Below are 14,842 nucleotides of genomic sequence, written 5' to 3' on the forward strand. Positions count from 1 at the left end.
GGCCGCTCCCGACGTGCGGGCTTTGAAATGAGTCAGTTTTGCTTGGGATAATTATTGGCAAGCGAGGAGCCGACGTGTTCCTTCCCGAGAATAAACTGCTCGCAGATCGATGAACACTCCGCACACCCGGAGCCCTGGGGTAACGATAGCTTCATCCTTCGGTTTCCACGTCTGCTTCCTTCAAAAATGAAAACTTCACCTGTAATCACTGGCACATCGCACCAAGACAAAGACAGTGTGAGGCTGTTTCTTCTAAATGGCAAACATTTTAGCTCATTACACAGCTGTAAATACTGAGGGGAAAGCCAAGAGTCTGGGGTCTGTTTTGTGGCAGGTTTTGTTTGTTAATTTTTTCCAAGTTACAAAGTCGTCCTGTTCTTTTAGCTTAAAACTGAGCAGCTCAACACGGGTGTCTCTAAACGCATCTGTGTTCTGTTTTCCTTGCAGGAACCCATCTGCTCTTGCTGTGCAGGATGGTAGTGTAGTGTCTTCTGCAGGATGAAGGCGACAGGCGGAGGCAGGTGCTGGTGGCTGGGGACCCTCCTCGCTGCCTGCCTGGCTACTCTCCCGGGAAGCACTGCTTGTCCCAGGCTCTGCGCCTGCTATGTCCCCACCGAGGTGCACTGCACGTTCCGGTACTTCACCGCTGTCCCACCGCACATCCCTCCAAATGTGGAGCGCATCAATCTGGGGTATGTTTAACATCAAAATTCTACATGTACAGACCAGTTACCATTCAACACTTTGCAAAGCAATAATTAATAGTTTCTAGATTTAGGGCTAAAAATGAATAAATCTTAGGAGCTCAGTGCTCTGCCCTATTCAAAAGTGGTTATAATCACAGCTAGTAAAGCCTAAGACCACCAACACTAAGTGGAAATTTGGGGATGTATCACAGAGCATGTCAGAACTTCAGAAAGTTTTGAACTTCAATGAATTCTCTTATATTACCCAAACATTTTGCATGTGCAACATGGAACTCAGCAGTCTGAAACAGAAATAATTCTTTCTGGGAAAAGATAGTTCAGAGCTCAAGCAGTGGGCTGAAAAACTAGTATGTGAGTTAAAATCTTCAGAGACTTTGCTATGACTTCAGAATGTTACATGATGCTGGTACCTGTGCTTTTATCCATTGACTTTATGGGAAATAACACTTGTCTGAATATTTCAGCCTCCAAAGTGGTTCTGTTCTGTCAGTGGTTAAAAGGAACAGGGAACAAATTCTGTATGGGCTCACTGGCCTGTTAACAGGGTTTCCAGCAAGTGCCCTCTGTCATACAATCAAGTTATGAAATTAATCAGCAATATTTGACTGATCTTTGCATCACTTTTGATATGTATAACCTCTGTATCATCCAATAGGTGTATGCAGAAAATGTAGAAGGAAGTTTTTTTGGAGTCTTCCCCTTCATCCGCTTTATGCTTTCAGGCAACATAGCCAGATCCCAGCTCCTGACTCCTCTCTGCTTTTTTCTTCCATTGATTTTGTCAGTGTTGTCCAGAAGTGCTGTATATGAAATCTTACGATTAAGTACTTTTAGAGGGTCGTGGGTTACCTTAGGAGAAGGACATGCGACCAAAGTACATTAATTACTATTATAGAAAGGCCATCTATCTGACTGATGATTTAATCTAACTTGCTGTCACCACAGGGCATAGGAGGCGTAACTGGATCATGAGAAGAGTCCCTGTGTTAGCTAATCAGGTCATGCAAGGGGATAGTAGTCACGAACTCAAAGGCATCGCAGAGTAGGTACTCAGCATTTGCGAGGCTTACACACCTCATACTAATGCCAGGACAGCATAGCATCACCACAGCCAGTACTCAGGCTGGCTAGACTTAGATACAACCAATGGTCGAACTTCCCATAGCAGTGCAGCTCTCACTTGAAGGGCGCTCTGTTTCGTTTTTGGTTACCTGTTTAAATCCAGCCTAGTCTATACATACGATATGTATACTCATGGAAAATAGGGGAGGCTGGGGCTACGCCTGCATTATAACAGGTTGTGGGCACCACTGAGTACCTGCAGAATGCAAATAAACCTCAAGATGTACAACTGGAAAGGGCAGACAGCATAGTGCAGCCAATGCAGGGAGGGACTGCCAAGCACTCTGCAGAACCCACCTGCTCACAGCTCTTCTGCATTGAAGCCCAGACCTGGCATTCTTGTCTGCACCTCTCTGCAGTTGTTTTCCCTGTCCACTGTGAATACAGTCTTCAGAAAGCTACCCTGGAAAAGTTTCCAAATTTTGTGCTAACATGAAGGAATGACTTATAATTTCATTTTGACAGTCAGAAGTGCTGTGTACCTTTATGCATTTCCAAAGAGTTGTTCTTTTATTTTGGATTTATTTGTTTATTTGAAACTTCTGAAATTTATGTCTGACTAAACCCAGGTCTGGGATGAAATGTTTGTTACAGATACAACAGCTTGCTCAGACTGACAGAAACAGATTTTTCTGGCCTGGAGAAACTGGAGTTACTGATGTTGCACAGCAACGAGATAAATACAATCCCTGATAAGGTGTTCAATGATTTATATTCATTACAGGTAAGAACTAAATGATCTAATCTTAATTAGGAGATGACCTAATCTTAATTTTTGTTCTGACTTAAACAATCTGCAGTAATACTGATAAATGGAAGCAGACCAATGGTATGTAGCGTTTTGGTTTCCTGTTTCTTAATGTATCCACGTGAAAGATGAGGGAAATGCCTTTCCTTCCCAGGAGGGCATCCGAGTACAGTTTAAAGAGTGTGGCAAACATATCGGTTGGTACCTGTATCTTAATGGGCAACTGCAGTTTAAACTCTTGTTCACACAAGGGAGAAAGATTGCAGAACTCCAAGTACTGCATCTGTGGTAGGAAACTTGTCTTTAGTTAATCTGTTAGTCAATTTTTATCTTTTTTTGAGGATTTTTTGCCATCCAGATTTCCCTTTCCCTTCAGTACACTATAGGCCTGTCGCTTTCTATCCTACATTAAAAATTGGCTCCCACTGAACAGAAACTGAACATATTACAAATAAACATTTTAATCCTTTAAAAACCCATTGGGTTTATAATTTAATATGTATTTGTGGACTTTTAAAATGTAGTATTTGATGGCTGTTTTATTCTTAACTGAAATATTTCCTATTTATAAAATATTACCTATATTTACATGTATTGTAAAAATTAGTAAATGTATGGTGTCATACAGGGATTCTAGAGCTATCTCAGTATGTGCCATGTAGATATTCGTATATAAAGAATTACTTAGATGATTATTTAGAAGCAACCATTCCCAACTAATTCAACATATAGGTAACACTTATTCTCCAGTTAAACTTCCATCTAGAGCTGTTGTTTAACTGCTACAGAGAAGTAACAATGTGATGAACTATGAACACAGGAGACCTGAACTGTTCAGACAGAAAACTTGGGATTTTCTTAGTTGGTTGTTATAGGATTAGGGGGTGAGAGTGTGAGGGAAAGGTAGAAACCAGAGAAGCTGTGAAGCATACAGATCTCCAGGTTGCATTAGCACTCACAAAGGGTAGCTCTGTGCCTGAAAGCTTGCTTTCACAACTGACTTAATAAAATAAGCTTTACGGAGTTCAACAAGCTTTTCTTCCCCTATCAACAAGGAAGATGGCAGCACAATTACAAATAGAATCATAGAACCATTTTATCATAGATATTTCTAATGGAATTATATTGGGCAAGAAAACTTGACCATTTTTGTGATTTTGTACTTTTCTTCCCTCATTAATTTTCAAAATACAGAATTCGGACTGCAATGGTAGAATTCTAACAGGAAAAGTAATAACAAAAAGTGTGTCATGGGCACCCTATTTTGTCCCTCAGCAACATGCCAGGTTTGTTCATCTCAGAGTTACGAATTTGACTTTTAACCAGTCAGAAACAACATGGCACCTGAGAGTTGGGGTTGGGAAAGCACACACCTCAGGTGACACAAATCCTGAAACTGGAGGCACACTATGTAGGTTCTGTTGGTTAAGCAGCAATCAAAATAGATTGTTGTGTGTGTTTGTATAGTCATTACACTGGCTGGAACAAAAATCACTACCACAGTTTATGGTCAAATTCTGCTTCCCCTTTTCATAAGTGCAGCTTAATTGGGATTATTTTTTTTTTTTTTTTAACAAACAAGAAATAAGCATGGTTTTCTTTTATTTTTTAATCACTGCATTTTGCAAATGTTACCGCAGAAGGGTCACCCTGATGGAACAAGAAGCATCCTTGTAGTCCTGCAACTAACAATGTATTTAAAAATTATTCCTCCTACTAAGTTTTTTGCAATAATTTCCATTACTGGTCTGGTGAAGTACTTCACAGGGTAAACATCAATCAGAATTTGTTAGGAGTCTTAACAATCTAACATGGGTTAATATTATACACTTGTTACTTTTTCATCAACAGGTCTTAAAAATGAGTTATAACAAGGTCAGAGTTCTTCAGCAGAAAAAAAATTTTTATGGCCTAAAGAGCTTGGTACGGTTGCATATGGACCACAATAAAATTGAGTTTGTAAATCCCAATGTTTTCAACGGACTCACATCACTGAGGTTGGTCCATTTGGAAGGAAATCTACTTAAGCAGCTTCATCCACATACTTTTGTAACCTTGCACTATAGCCAAATATTCAAAATATCCTTCATGAAGCACATATATTTGTCTGACAACTTGTTGACTTCACTGCCACAAGAAATGTTTTCCTACATGTCCGAGCTAGAGAGCATTTACCTCCATGGAAACCCATGGTCCTGTGATTGCAAACTCCAGTGGTTTGCAAAATGGGAAAAAGCAAGATCAGGTGAGCTGAAAGCTTTGTTTATGCTTTTAATCATGTTATAGCATCTTGCTCTTTCTGATAAATGTAACTGTCCTTTATTCATTTGTTTATTCTCCCAGAAAAGACTGGAAGACAGGAATTTTTTAAGTGCATGTAATCAGGATAAACAGATTAATACCATTCAGTTTCCCAGATTAAATGAATCTAGTGGTCTTAACCCATTCCCACGTGTGGCTTAATGAAATACTTTCTGTGGCCAGTCTAAAGCTTTTGTGCCCAGGAGATTCCACAGGGAATAAGGAAGCTAATTTTTATGTAATTGGTAAGAACGAAGTACTTGATTCTTCCAAACAGAAATAAGGAATGGGTCTCAAGAATTTTCTCATTTGCTGCTCTGAGCAGAGGTTGCATATGATAGCATAGTGTCACACTCACCCTGCCAGAGCCTGTGTCACTCAGAACCAACCTACAGCCATGTACCCCAGCAGAGCCTGCCTTGCACCATGTAGAACCAGTGGGACAGAAGGATGCTGTATGGAGCCGCAATAGCAATAGTCCTTAGGCAGTTTCACCAGAGAAAATTCATAGGTTTTCTTAGGTTACTTTAAGGTTAACTTTGTTAATATTCAAGAGAACAACCTGCTGGTAGTTAAACGTCTTTTTAACACTATAAATCATATTACAAGAGCTTACTGCATTTTTCTTCCCTTCAGATGTTGTAAAGTGCAAAAAAGACAGACGTTCTGGTGTTCAGCAATGCCCAGTTTGTGCTAATCCCAAAAATCATGAAGGGAAAAGCTTAGTGGATATTCCTTCTGCATCTTTAACCTGCACTAAGCCAGCCATACATGACTCCCTGAAATTTAAAAACCTCACAGTACCAGATGATGGGGATTTCAATTCCGTACCTCCCAAGGACTTCATAGCTCCTATAGGATCCATGGTTTTGAACATGACTGACCAAGCAGGAAGCCGAGGTAACTTGGTTTGCAACATCCAAAAACCTAAAGAAATGTCTCCCATCTCATTTGACAAAAATGGCAACAGTACAGTGCTCAAAACAGCATTCTCAGCATTTCTGGTATGTGGCATTGATTATGAGCATATTCAGCAGCTGTGGAGCATACTGGCACTGTATAGTAATTCTCCCTTAAAACTGGAAAGGAGTGCCCTAGCAACTAATATGCCTTTTATTAGCTACAAATATAAACAAATCTACTCTGAAAAAGATGAACTTTTTACCAATATAGAGACTGAACTGAGAGCTGAACCACCTTGGTTAATGCAAAGCAAAGTGGCATTACAGCTAGACAGGACAGCAACCACACTTAACACCTTGCACATCCAGTACTTTACGGACGCTCAGATTATTTTGCCCAGTGCTGGCAAAAGGGGAGTAAGAAATAACTGGGCCATCATCTCCAGGGACAACAGAACACAAACAGAGCACACTGTTTTAGTCGGGGGGACCGTAGAACTAGAGTGCCAAGCAATCGGAGAACCAGCTCCTGCAGTAGAGTGGATATTGGCTGATGGGAGCAAAGTTAGAGCTCCTTATATCAGTGAGGATGGGAGAATCATAGTAGTTAAAACTGGAACATTCACATTACAGACAGCTGATACTTTTGACACTGGGCTTTATCACTGCATAGGCACAAATTACAATGATGCAGATACTCTCACATTTAGAATTACTGTGGTCGATCCTTACATGGAACACAGCAATGTAAATGGAGCCCAACTTTCTACATTTGTTGGGAGCACACTCTACCTTCCCTGTACGTCCACTGCTGTTCCAGATGCTTCCATTAGTTGGGTGTTACCTGAGCATGCGATTCTTCATCATTCTGTAAGAAACAAACATATTTTTGACAATGGTACCTTAAGAATACAAGGGGTAACAGAGCAAGACAGTGGGTACTTTCGATGTGTTGCAGCCAACCAGTACGGTGTTGATCTTTTGGTTTTCCAAGTGCTAGTTAGAAAAGACAAAATTGCTCTGAAGAAAAAGCAGGTAGCTGTGGGAGAATGGGAAGAGGGTGATGGCTCTGGCAATGCAATGCTGGCCTCTGCTACAACAGAGAAACATCCTCTAGCTACTCTAGCTACCTTGACAGCTAATCAGGAATCTGCTGCCTCAGCATTCAGCAATCAGGTTGCAGAGACTGCACGTAAAAGGAACGGCTACAGGAACATGACTTTCAGGCACTACAGGAACAAAATAAGTGGGCGGCTTAGAGGACACAGAAGACAGTTTGTTTCCTCAGCCAGGAGAGTTGACCCACAGCGCTGGGCAGCCTTGTTGGAAAAAACAAAGAGGAACTCAACATTAATAGGAAAACGAGGAGAAGTTGCAACAAATCCACTTATTCAAGTCCGTAAGTTCTCAGAGTTACCTGGGAATGAGGAGGAAACATCTGGTGATCTTGTATCTCTAGAAGAAGAATTCATGATACCAGTAACAGAGACAACTCCAGTATCTACTCTGGGGAGAGCAACGGAAAGCATGATAACTGCAGGGCCTGAGATGACCATGAGTAAAACTCCTGCTAGGAAAACCTCTCTCCTTGTTTCAGAGGCAGTAACTCCTCTCCCCTCTCCATTTTCACAGTCTGTGTCATGTGACAGCAGAAAGCCACAAAAATATCTAAACCCTACAATTACAAACTCATGGGAAAGATCTGATTTAAGTCTAACATCAGCAAGTGGTGTAAAACAATCAACTGTATCAAATGGAGCAAGTAGAACATCTGCAGTCATCCCTGCTGGGCAAAAGTTGGTATATCCTGGGGAAAGTAATAACCAGCTTTTAAAATCTGTGTCTATGACACCCATGACAGATGTTATAGACACCAGCAAGTCTGTAACTTCCCAAAATGCAGCGGACAGGCTACATGCTTTTACAGAGTCTATTGATAAGATTTCCAAAAAAACAGATCACCAAATACCTATGGTGACAGTCAGTGAACCAAGTCCTGAATTTGGTCACATTTATTTTCATAGTACTCAGAAACTAGTAACTCCTGAGCCACTGTTGGCCTCAACTATCATTACTCATCAGCAAATTCAGATTATTCAGAACATTACAACTCGTACACCCCAGCCACAGCGGCAATATGGAAGACGAAGGAAAATTTCTGGTAGGAGACGAATTGTTAGACCAGGACATATTCCAAGTATGAAAGAGCATAGATACAATACGGGGAGGCCAGGATCTGTCAGAGGAAGTACAGCTGTGGCTGCAGATGTGCAACTGAATATGGAACATATATCAAATTTACTAACCTTAAATAATTTAAGCAGCTCCATCCACCCATTTAGCCCAGAAGCACCTCTGTCCTCCCCCTTGATCACAAATATGCCATTGGAGCACTCAGCAGGTATTCATCAAAATACAGTGTTCCTCAGGAAAGAGGAAAATGAAGCTAGTGAAAGGCAGAAAGCTACTATTACAGTCAAGCCTTTCATTATGAAGGACACCCCAGATACTCCAGAATGGAAATTACAGAGCAGTAATCCATTTCAGACAAGGACTGATAGAGTCCAACCTTTTAGCATCAAACTACCAGCAACAGCAATCCACACAGCTCATGTTGCTACAGATATTACATACACTGTAAGCACTAAGGTATCTTCAACCCTTGAATCAGTCTCACCCAGCATTAAACCTAGAGCCTCACCAAAAAATTCCCAAAGAGGAAAAATTACTTGGGAACTTCTCTTTGAAAATAGTGCACAAAAAGAGGCTCTGAAGAAGCTACCAAAACAACAGACAGATAAGTTTCTATCAACAGAGGTATCGACCATTCATCCTAAAACTACAACATCATCTGTGTTCAAAATGTCTCCTCTGCACTTTATACCTATTTCAAAAAGTGAGAATCACAGCAATGGTTTCTTTTCTTTAAACAAACCCATTCATTATGGCAATGCTAAGCCAAAAGAACATCTTCACACTGCAAAACTGCATTCTTCCTCTAATCCTGCAACTAGTGCCACCAAAGAAATGGATGTAACTCATTTGAAGCCAACAGTTAGACCTATTATTGCCCCTCAGACTGGCACCAAAATCACCAGAAGTAAAACATACAGAATAGGAAAACAGAGAGATCAGAGGAGGAAGAGGCCACTAACAACATCTACTTCACAAAGCATGACTGCAGGCCACAGCACTGTAGTGATTCTGCCCATGAATACAGCCATGCCTGTTGTGACAACAGTTAAATCATCGACTATGCCTACAAGCCTTACACCTGCAAAACCTCTCTCTGAGAGTGTGAGTGCAGTCTCAGTGGCAGAACTGCCAACACGGTGGATCCTTAAAACACTGGAGGCTCCTCAGCTCATGCCTGGAGCAGCCATGCAGCCACTGGCGATCCCTGTCACATGGAGGAACAGCCAGTCAGCCACGCTACCACAGAGCCCCACTGCGCCAATGCAGACAATACCATGGCATTCAAAGCCTTTCGGCACCCCAAGCATGCGACCTGCCACAGCCTGGGTGGCAGCTGGGTCAGAACCAACTCAGCAAAGCGAAGCCACCACAACAGCAGGTGAACAATCATGGCCCAAAATAGAAAAGAGTGTTACCCAAGAAAACCATGTAATACAGGCCACATTCCCAGCAAGAACCGTGTCAAGTGTTCCTGCTGCAAGCACAGACATCACTCCTGCCAGCACCCAGCATCCCACCCCACCTCCAGCCCTCACAGCAATTGTGCCTGCTGCACATACTGAGAGAACCAACTCACCTCCGTGGGGGGAAATCAAATTCTGGCAGAAGCCATCTGCTAAAGTCACAGAGAGAGGCAACACGATGGCTGTCAACACACTGACCATGCTGAAGTCATCACGGATCATGACTCCACATGTGCCTCTGTGGGTAGGTGACAAGGACAGTTCTGTCAAAGGCTGGTCTGAAAAGAGGCAAGATCAAGAAACTACCACCCCTATTCCTATAGCCTCCGACTCTCTGAGCAGAAACAATTTTGCAAAACCCAGAATAAGTGGAGGAAAATTAGCTGCTTTTACTGTACTAGCTAATTCAGATGCTTTTATTCCTTGTGAAGCTATTGGTAACCCCCATCCAACAATACAGTGGACCAAGATATCAACAGGTAAGCTTGATAAACCTCTCTAGAATTTACCTTCCATTACGGTCGTGTAATTTGGCAGATGGTTTATGTGCAAAACTCAAGTATTTTATCATTTAATAGTACTGTGAAATATCAGTGAAAAGATGAACTTGGAGACAGTGACAAAGACAGATAGCCCCAGACAATTTCTGGAGTGTCTTACTAATAATGATGAAGTAGTTATTTAGGGAAATTAATATATATATATATTTAACTATAATTCCATGCTTATTGTGAGAAGATTTCAGTATTTATTGTATGTTACCGGCTATTTCAGAACAGTAAGACAAGTGAAAAGAAAAATCTGTCTGTGGTAACAAACCATGAAATCAAGCTAAAGCTATGTCAAAATATTTTTGAATATGCAAAGCCTAGTCACAACTATGCCAAAGTATGTTTGGATGTGCAAAGCCCCATCTGCTTTATCCAAACTTTGTCTCTACTGAGGACCAAGTTTGGTTTTTTACTTTAAAGCTTTGTCACTGTTTATGCAAAATATGATTATTTCTCTCTTTCTTATCACTATTGCCTTGGTTATTTGGGCAAAGTAGACCAGCGTAGGGAACGCATTTTCAGGGACTGAGTAAAAAGAAACAGGAGAGATTCTGACATGCTGTGCTGCTGTCCCCTTGCTTCTGTAGGCACTGATGCTCCAGAAAACCAAGGCAACAACAGATGGATGGTGTTTGCCAATGGCACACTCTCTATCACCCAGGTGGGCCTGGAGGACCGCGGGCAGTACCTGTGCATTGCAGCCAACCCACATGGTGCGGCACGGCTCCTGGTCACCTTGTCAGTAGTAGCCTATCCGCCCCGCATCACCGGCAGCAGGTGGCAGCTCCTCACCGCTCACTCCGGAAAGCCCATGGCAGTGAAGTGCAAAGCTGAGGGCAGGCCTCCTCCCACTGTCTCGTGGGTTCTAGCAAATAAAACACACATCTCTGACTCCTTGGCAGGAAATAACAAAGTTCACATGGAAACAGATGGCACTTTAATTATCAAGGAAGTCACTGTTTATGACAGGGGCCTCTATACATGCATGGCTAAAAACCCAGCAGGCACTGACAAGCTGGTTGTAAAACTGCAGGTCATTGCAGCACCTCCTGCTATTCTGGAAGAGAAGAGAGAACATGTGAAAGTAATGATGGGGGAAAATCTGAAACTCCCTTGCACTGTGGAAGGGAATCCTCAGCCCGCTGTCCACTGGGTCCTCTCTGATGGCACAGTGGTGAAACCCCTGCAGCTGGTAAATGCAAAGCTCTTCCTGTTCTCCAATGGGACCCTCCACCTCAGCAGTATCATCTCTTCTGACAGTGGGAATTACGAGTGCATAGCCACAAGCTCAACTGGCTCGGAAAGGAGAGTGGTGACCCTCATGGTGCAACACAGAGATACACTTCCAAAAATAGCTACTGCCTCTGAAGAAATGACTCGCTTGAATTTTGGGGATAAGTTGCTTCTGAACTGCACAGCAACTGGGGAGCCAAAGCCCAGGATCATCTGGAGGTTACCTTCCAAGGCAGTTGTTGACCAGTGGCACAGGTAGGAGTCTTTTAGTTTCCCCACCTCTTGGAAACTTCATACAGTCTCTTCTCTGGTGCTCATTTAAGAGATTGTTACATGACTGAAACAATACATTGGGAACTAAATTCACTTTTAAATGTTTAACAGTGGTGAAACATCTGTGATGATGGCTTATTATTACAATTACACATTATTATATTACATTATTATACATTATACTATATTACATTATCATATTACACGTAACAGATCAGTTGTCATAAGTGGGTGAGGTCAAAATGGATACAAGTCATATTTGAATTAAGGAAACTGATGTTAGTCATGTATTGGCTGAATTCTGTTATTTATAAGAGGTTTGTGAAGTGGGACTCAGGAGGAAAAGGCTTCTATAGTTGACTCCGCAAAGTCAACCTTAGAGCAGCTCTCCCCATGCCCCCTCCTACATTAACACTGGACTTTTACTTTGAGAGTGACAGTCCCAGATTAGGATGCTCCTTGCAGGCTCACCAGAATTTGCAGCTGGGCTGAGGAGGGAGGTCCAGGTCTATCCCCCACTGCAGGGGACGCAGCCAGAAAGCCATCAACCAGTGCCAAGTGTCGTTCTGGGCAAGATACAGTAGCACTGCCAGCTGCCCTGCCTGGGCCAAGTATTGTGTGTTGTCTGCAGGGAGAAGCGTGAGGGAGAGGAGGAGAGGCTGGTGGGATCAGGGACGTGAGATTCAACAGGCTCATTTGTTCACAGAACAGCTTTTCAGCAAGGCAGAGGTGGCATCGTGCAGCTTTGCACACCTACATATGGTCAGCAAGCACACACACATCAACACAGCAACAACAGTGGCAACTGCCTCAGGTTAAAACCCACCAGGTAGGTGGTGATGGGGACACAGTGCTTTTGGAGAGAACACCGGTATCGTGTTGTGCTGTTAATACTGTCAGTGCTCAGTATTCACTTGCAGCATTTTGTTCCATAATTCTTTTCCTCTTTCTGTCCCCCCAACAGAATGGGAAGTCGAATCCACGTTCACCCCAATGGATCCTTGGTTATTGAGGCAGTTACTGAAAAGGATGCAGGTGACTATTTGTGTGTTGCAAGAAACAAAATTGGAGATGATCTGATATTGATGAAAGTCAGCATCACAATGAAACCAGCCAAGATTGACCAGAAACAGTATTTCAAGCAACTTGTGCCATATGGAAAAGATTTCAGAGTGGACTGCAAGGCCTCTGGGTCACCCACACCAGAAATATCCTGGAGTTTGCCAGATGGGACAGTGATCAATAACGCAATGCTGGCAGATGATAGTGGACACAGGTCTCACAGGTACATCCTCTTTGACAACGGAACACTGTATCTCAACAAAGTTGGAGTAACAGAAGGAGGAAACTATACCTGCTATGCTCAAAACACCCTGGGGAGAGATGAAATGAAGATACACATAGTGGTCATCATGGCAGCCCCTCAGATAAAACACAGTTACAAGACATACCTTAAAGTGAAAGCTGGAGATACAGCATTACTGGACTGTGAAGCAGCTGGGGAACCCAAGCCCAAAATATTCTGGTTGCTACCTTCCAGTGATATGATCTCCTCATCAACAGACAGACATTTCCTGCATGCCAACGGTTCTCTGTCAGTCAGTCAAGTCAAACTGTTAGATGCTGGGGAGTACATGTGTGTGGCTCGTAACCCTGGAGGGGATGATACGAAATTATGTAAACTGGATGTTGTTGCAAAACCACCTGTCATAAACGGTTTATATGCAAACAAAACAATCATGAAGGTGACAGCAGTGAGGCATTCAAAGAAACAAATTGATTGTAGGGCAGAAGGGACACCTCCCCCTCAGATTATGTGGATCATGCCTGATAATATTTTCCTAACAGCTCCATATTATGGAAGCAGGATTGTAGTATACAAAAATGGAACACTTGAAATTCGGAACATAAGGCCTTCTGACACAGCAGATTTTATCTGCGTGGCACGTAATGATGGGGGGGAGAGTATGCTGGTGGTGCAGCTGGAGGTACTGGAAATGCTAAGGCGACCAATGTTTAAAAATCCATTCAATGAAAAAATAATAGCAAAACCTGGGAAAACTATCACATTGAATTGTTCTGTGGATGGAAACCCTCCACCTGACATAAGCTGGATGTTACCTAATGGCACATGGTTTTCCAGTGGCATCAAGACTTCCCAAGTTCTCACAGGAAGCAACGGTATCCTTACCATCTATAGTCCTGATGGAGACAAAGCAGGAAAGTACCGCTGTGCTGCCAGGAATAAAGTTGGCTACATTGAAAAGCTGATCATCCTGGAGGTTGGCCAGAAGCCGAATATTCTCACTCACCCCACAAGGTCAGTGACAGGTGTTAGTGGGGAGTCATTGTTGCTTCACTGCCTGTCCGATGGGAATCCTAAACCAACTACATCATGGACTCTGCCAGGTGGCCATGTGCTGGATCGACCACAGATCAACAGGAAGTACATACTGCTGGAAAACGGCACATTGGTTATACGAAAAGCCACCATTCATGACAGAGGAAATTACGTGTGCAAGGCCCACAATAATGCTGGAGATTCCTCTGTAACCATTTCTGTCATTGTTGTAGCATATCCCCCAAGGATTATGAACAGGCCACCACAGACCATACACACAATGCCTGGTGCAGCCGTGCAGCTCCACTGCGCAGCACTGGGAATACCCAAACCAGAAATTACCTGGGAATTACCTGACCACTCAGTACTCACTACAGGTCACCAAGGTCAAGCATCAGGGAACAGAGTGCTTCGTCCTCTGGGGACGTTACTCATCCAGAGTCCCCAACCTTCAGATTCTGGCACATACAAGTGCACAGCAAAGAACCATCTTGGCAGTGATTTCACAGTAACGTATGTCCACATCCTCTGAGGTAAGAAATACTGCATGAATGATGTGTTCATTCATGCAGTGAATGAACTGTCAACACAGTCAACTACAGCTGGACTGAGTTCATTCCTGGAATAAGTCTAATCGAAGGCAGCCATAGGCATGCAAGTGCCTAAAAACATGTACAGGATTCAGTCTGCAATGACCGTGCAAAAAAAATAGAGGAAGGACTTGAGGAAAGTGAGGTCTAGCAGCATTACTGAGAATTGGTTCTTTAAATTAAAACAGACTTAAGGCATTTTACTCTGCCACCAAACACTGAGTATCAAATAGTTACTTTCTGGAAATATAACTAGAGATCTTCAGTAAAGGACAGACTTTTTCATATTAGTTTCATATTGTCCACCTTGTATGACTGTCAGGAGCATGGCTGACATAAAGCAAGAGTATCTGAGAACAAAAAAGCTGATTTTTATTGTGATACAGATTACTTTCTTCATGTGTTTGAGTATTTA

General features: G+C 42.6%; 1 protein-coding gene across 1 annotated transcript; it reads left to right on the forward strand.

The window, feature by feature from the left end:
• Window positions 1–570: 570 nt before the first annotated feature.
• Window positions 571–14,369, forward strand: IGSF10 (immunoglobulin superfamily, member 10). Its single transcript, XM_010024274.1, has 6 exons — window positions 571–692; window positions 2,424–2,553; window positions 4,429–4,822; window positions 5,515–9,918; window positions 10,578–11,478; window positions 12,461–14,369. The coding sequence occupies exons 2-6, from the start codon at window positions 2,488–2,490 to the stop codon at window positions 14,367–14,369; spliced, it is 7,674 nt and encodes a 2,557-aa protein (XP_010022576.1). The 5' UTR covers window positions 571–692; window positions 2,424–2,487.
• Window positions 14,370–14,842: the final 473 nt, after the last annotated feature.

Source organism: Nestor notabilis, unplaced genomic scaffold, assembly GCF_000696875.1.
Source record: "Nestor notabilis isolate BGI_N333 unplaced genomic scaffold, ASM69687v1 scaffold32631, whole genome shotgun sequence".
Lineage (NCBI taxonomy): Eukaryota > Metazoa > Chordata > Aves > Psittaciformes > Psittacidae > Nestor > Nestor notabilis.

What these genes read in the sequence shown, in the direction of transcription:
- IGSF10 (XM_010024274.1), top strand. Translation starts at nt 2,488, where the DNA reads ATGTTGCACAGCAACGAGATAAATACAATCCCTGATAAGGTGTTCAAT. An exon ending in GTGGACCAAGATATCAACAG is followed by an intron (nt 9,919 to 10,577) that starts GTAAGCTTGATA and finishes TTGCTTCTGTAG; the next exon opens with GCACTGATGCTCCAGAAAAC. An exon ending in GTTGTTGACCAGTGGCACAG is followed by an intron (nt 11,479 to 12,460) that starts GTAGGAGTCTTT and finishes TCCCCCCAACAG; the next exon opens with AATGGGAAGTCGAATCCACG.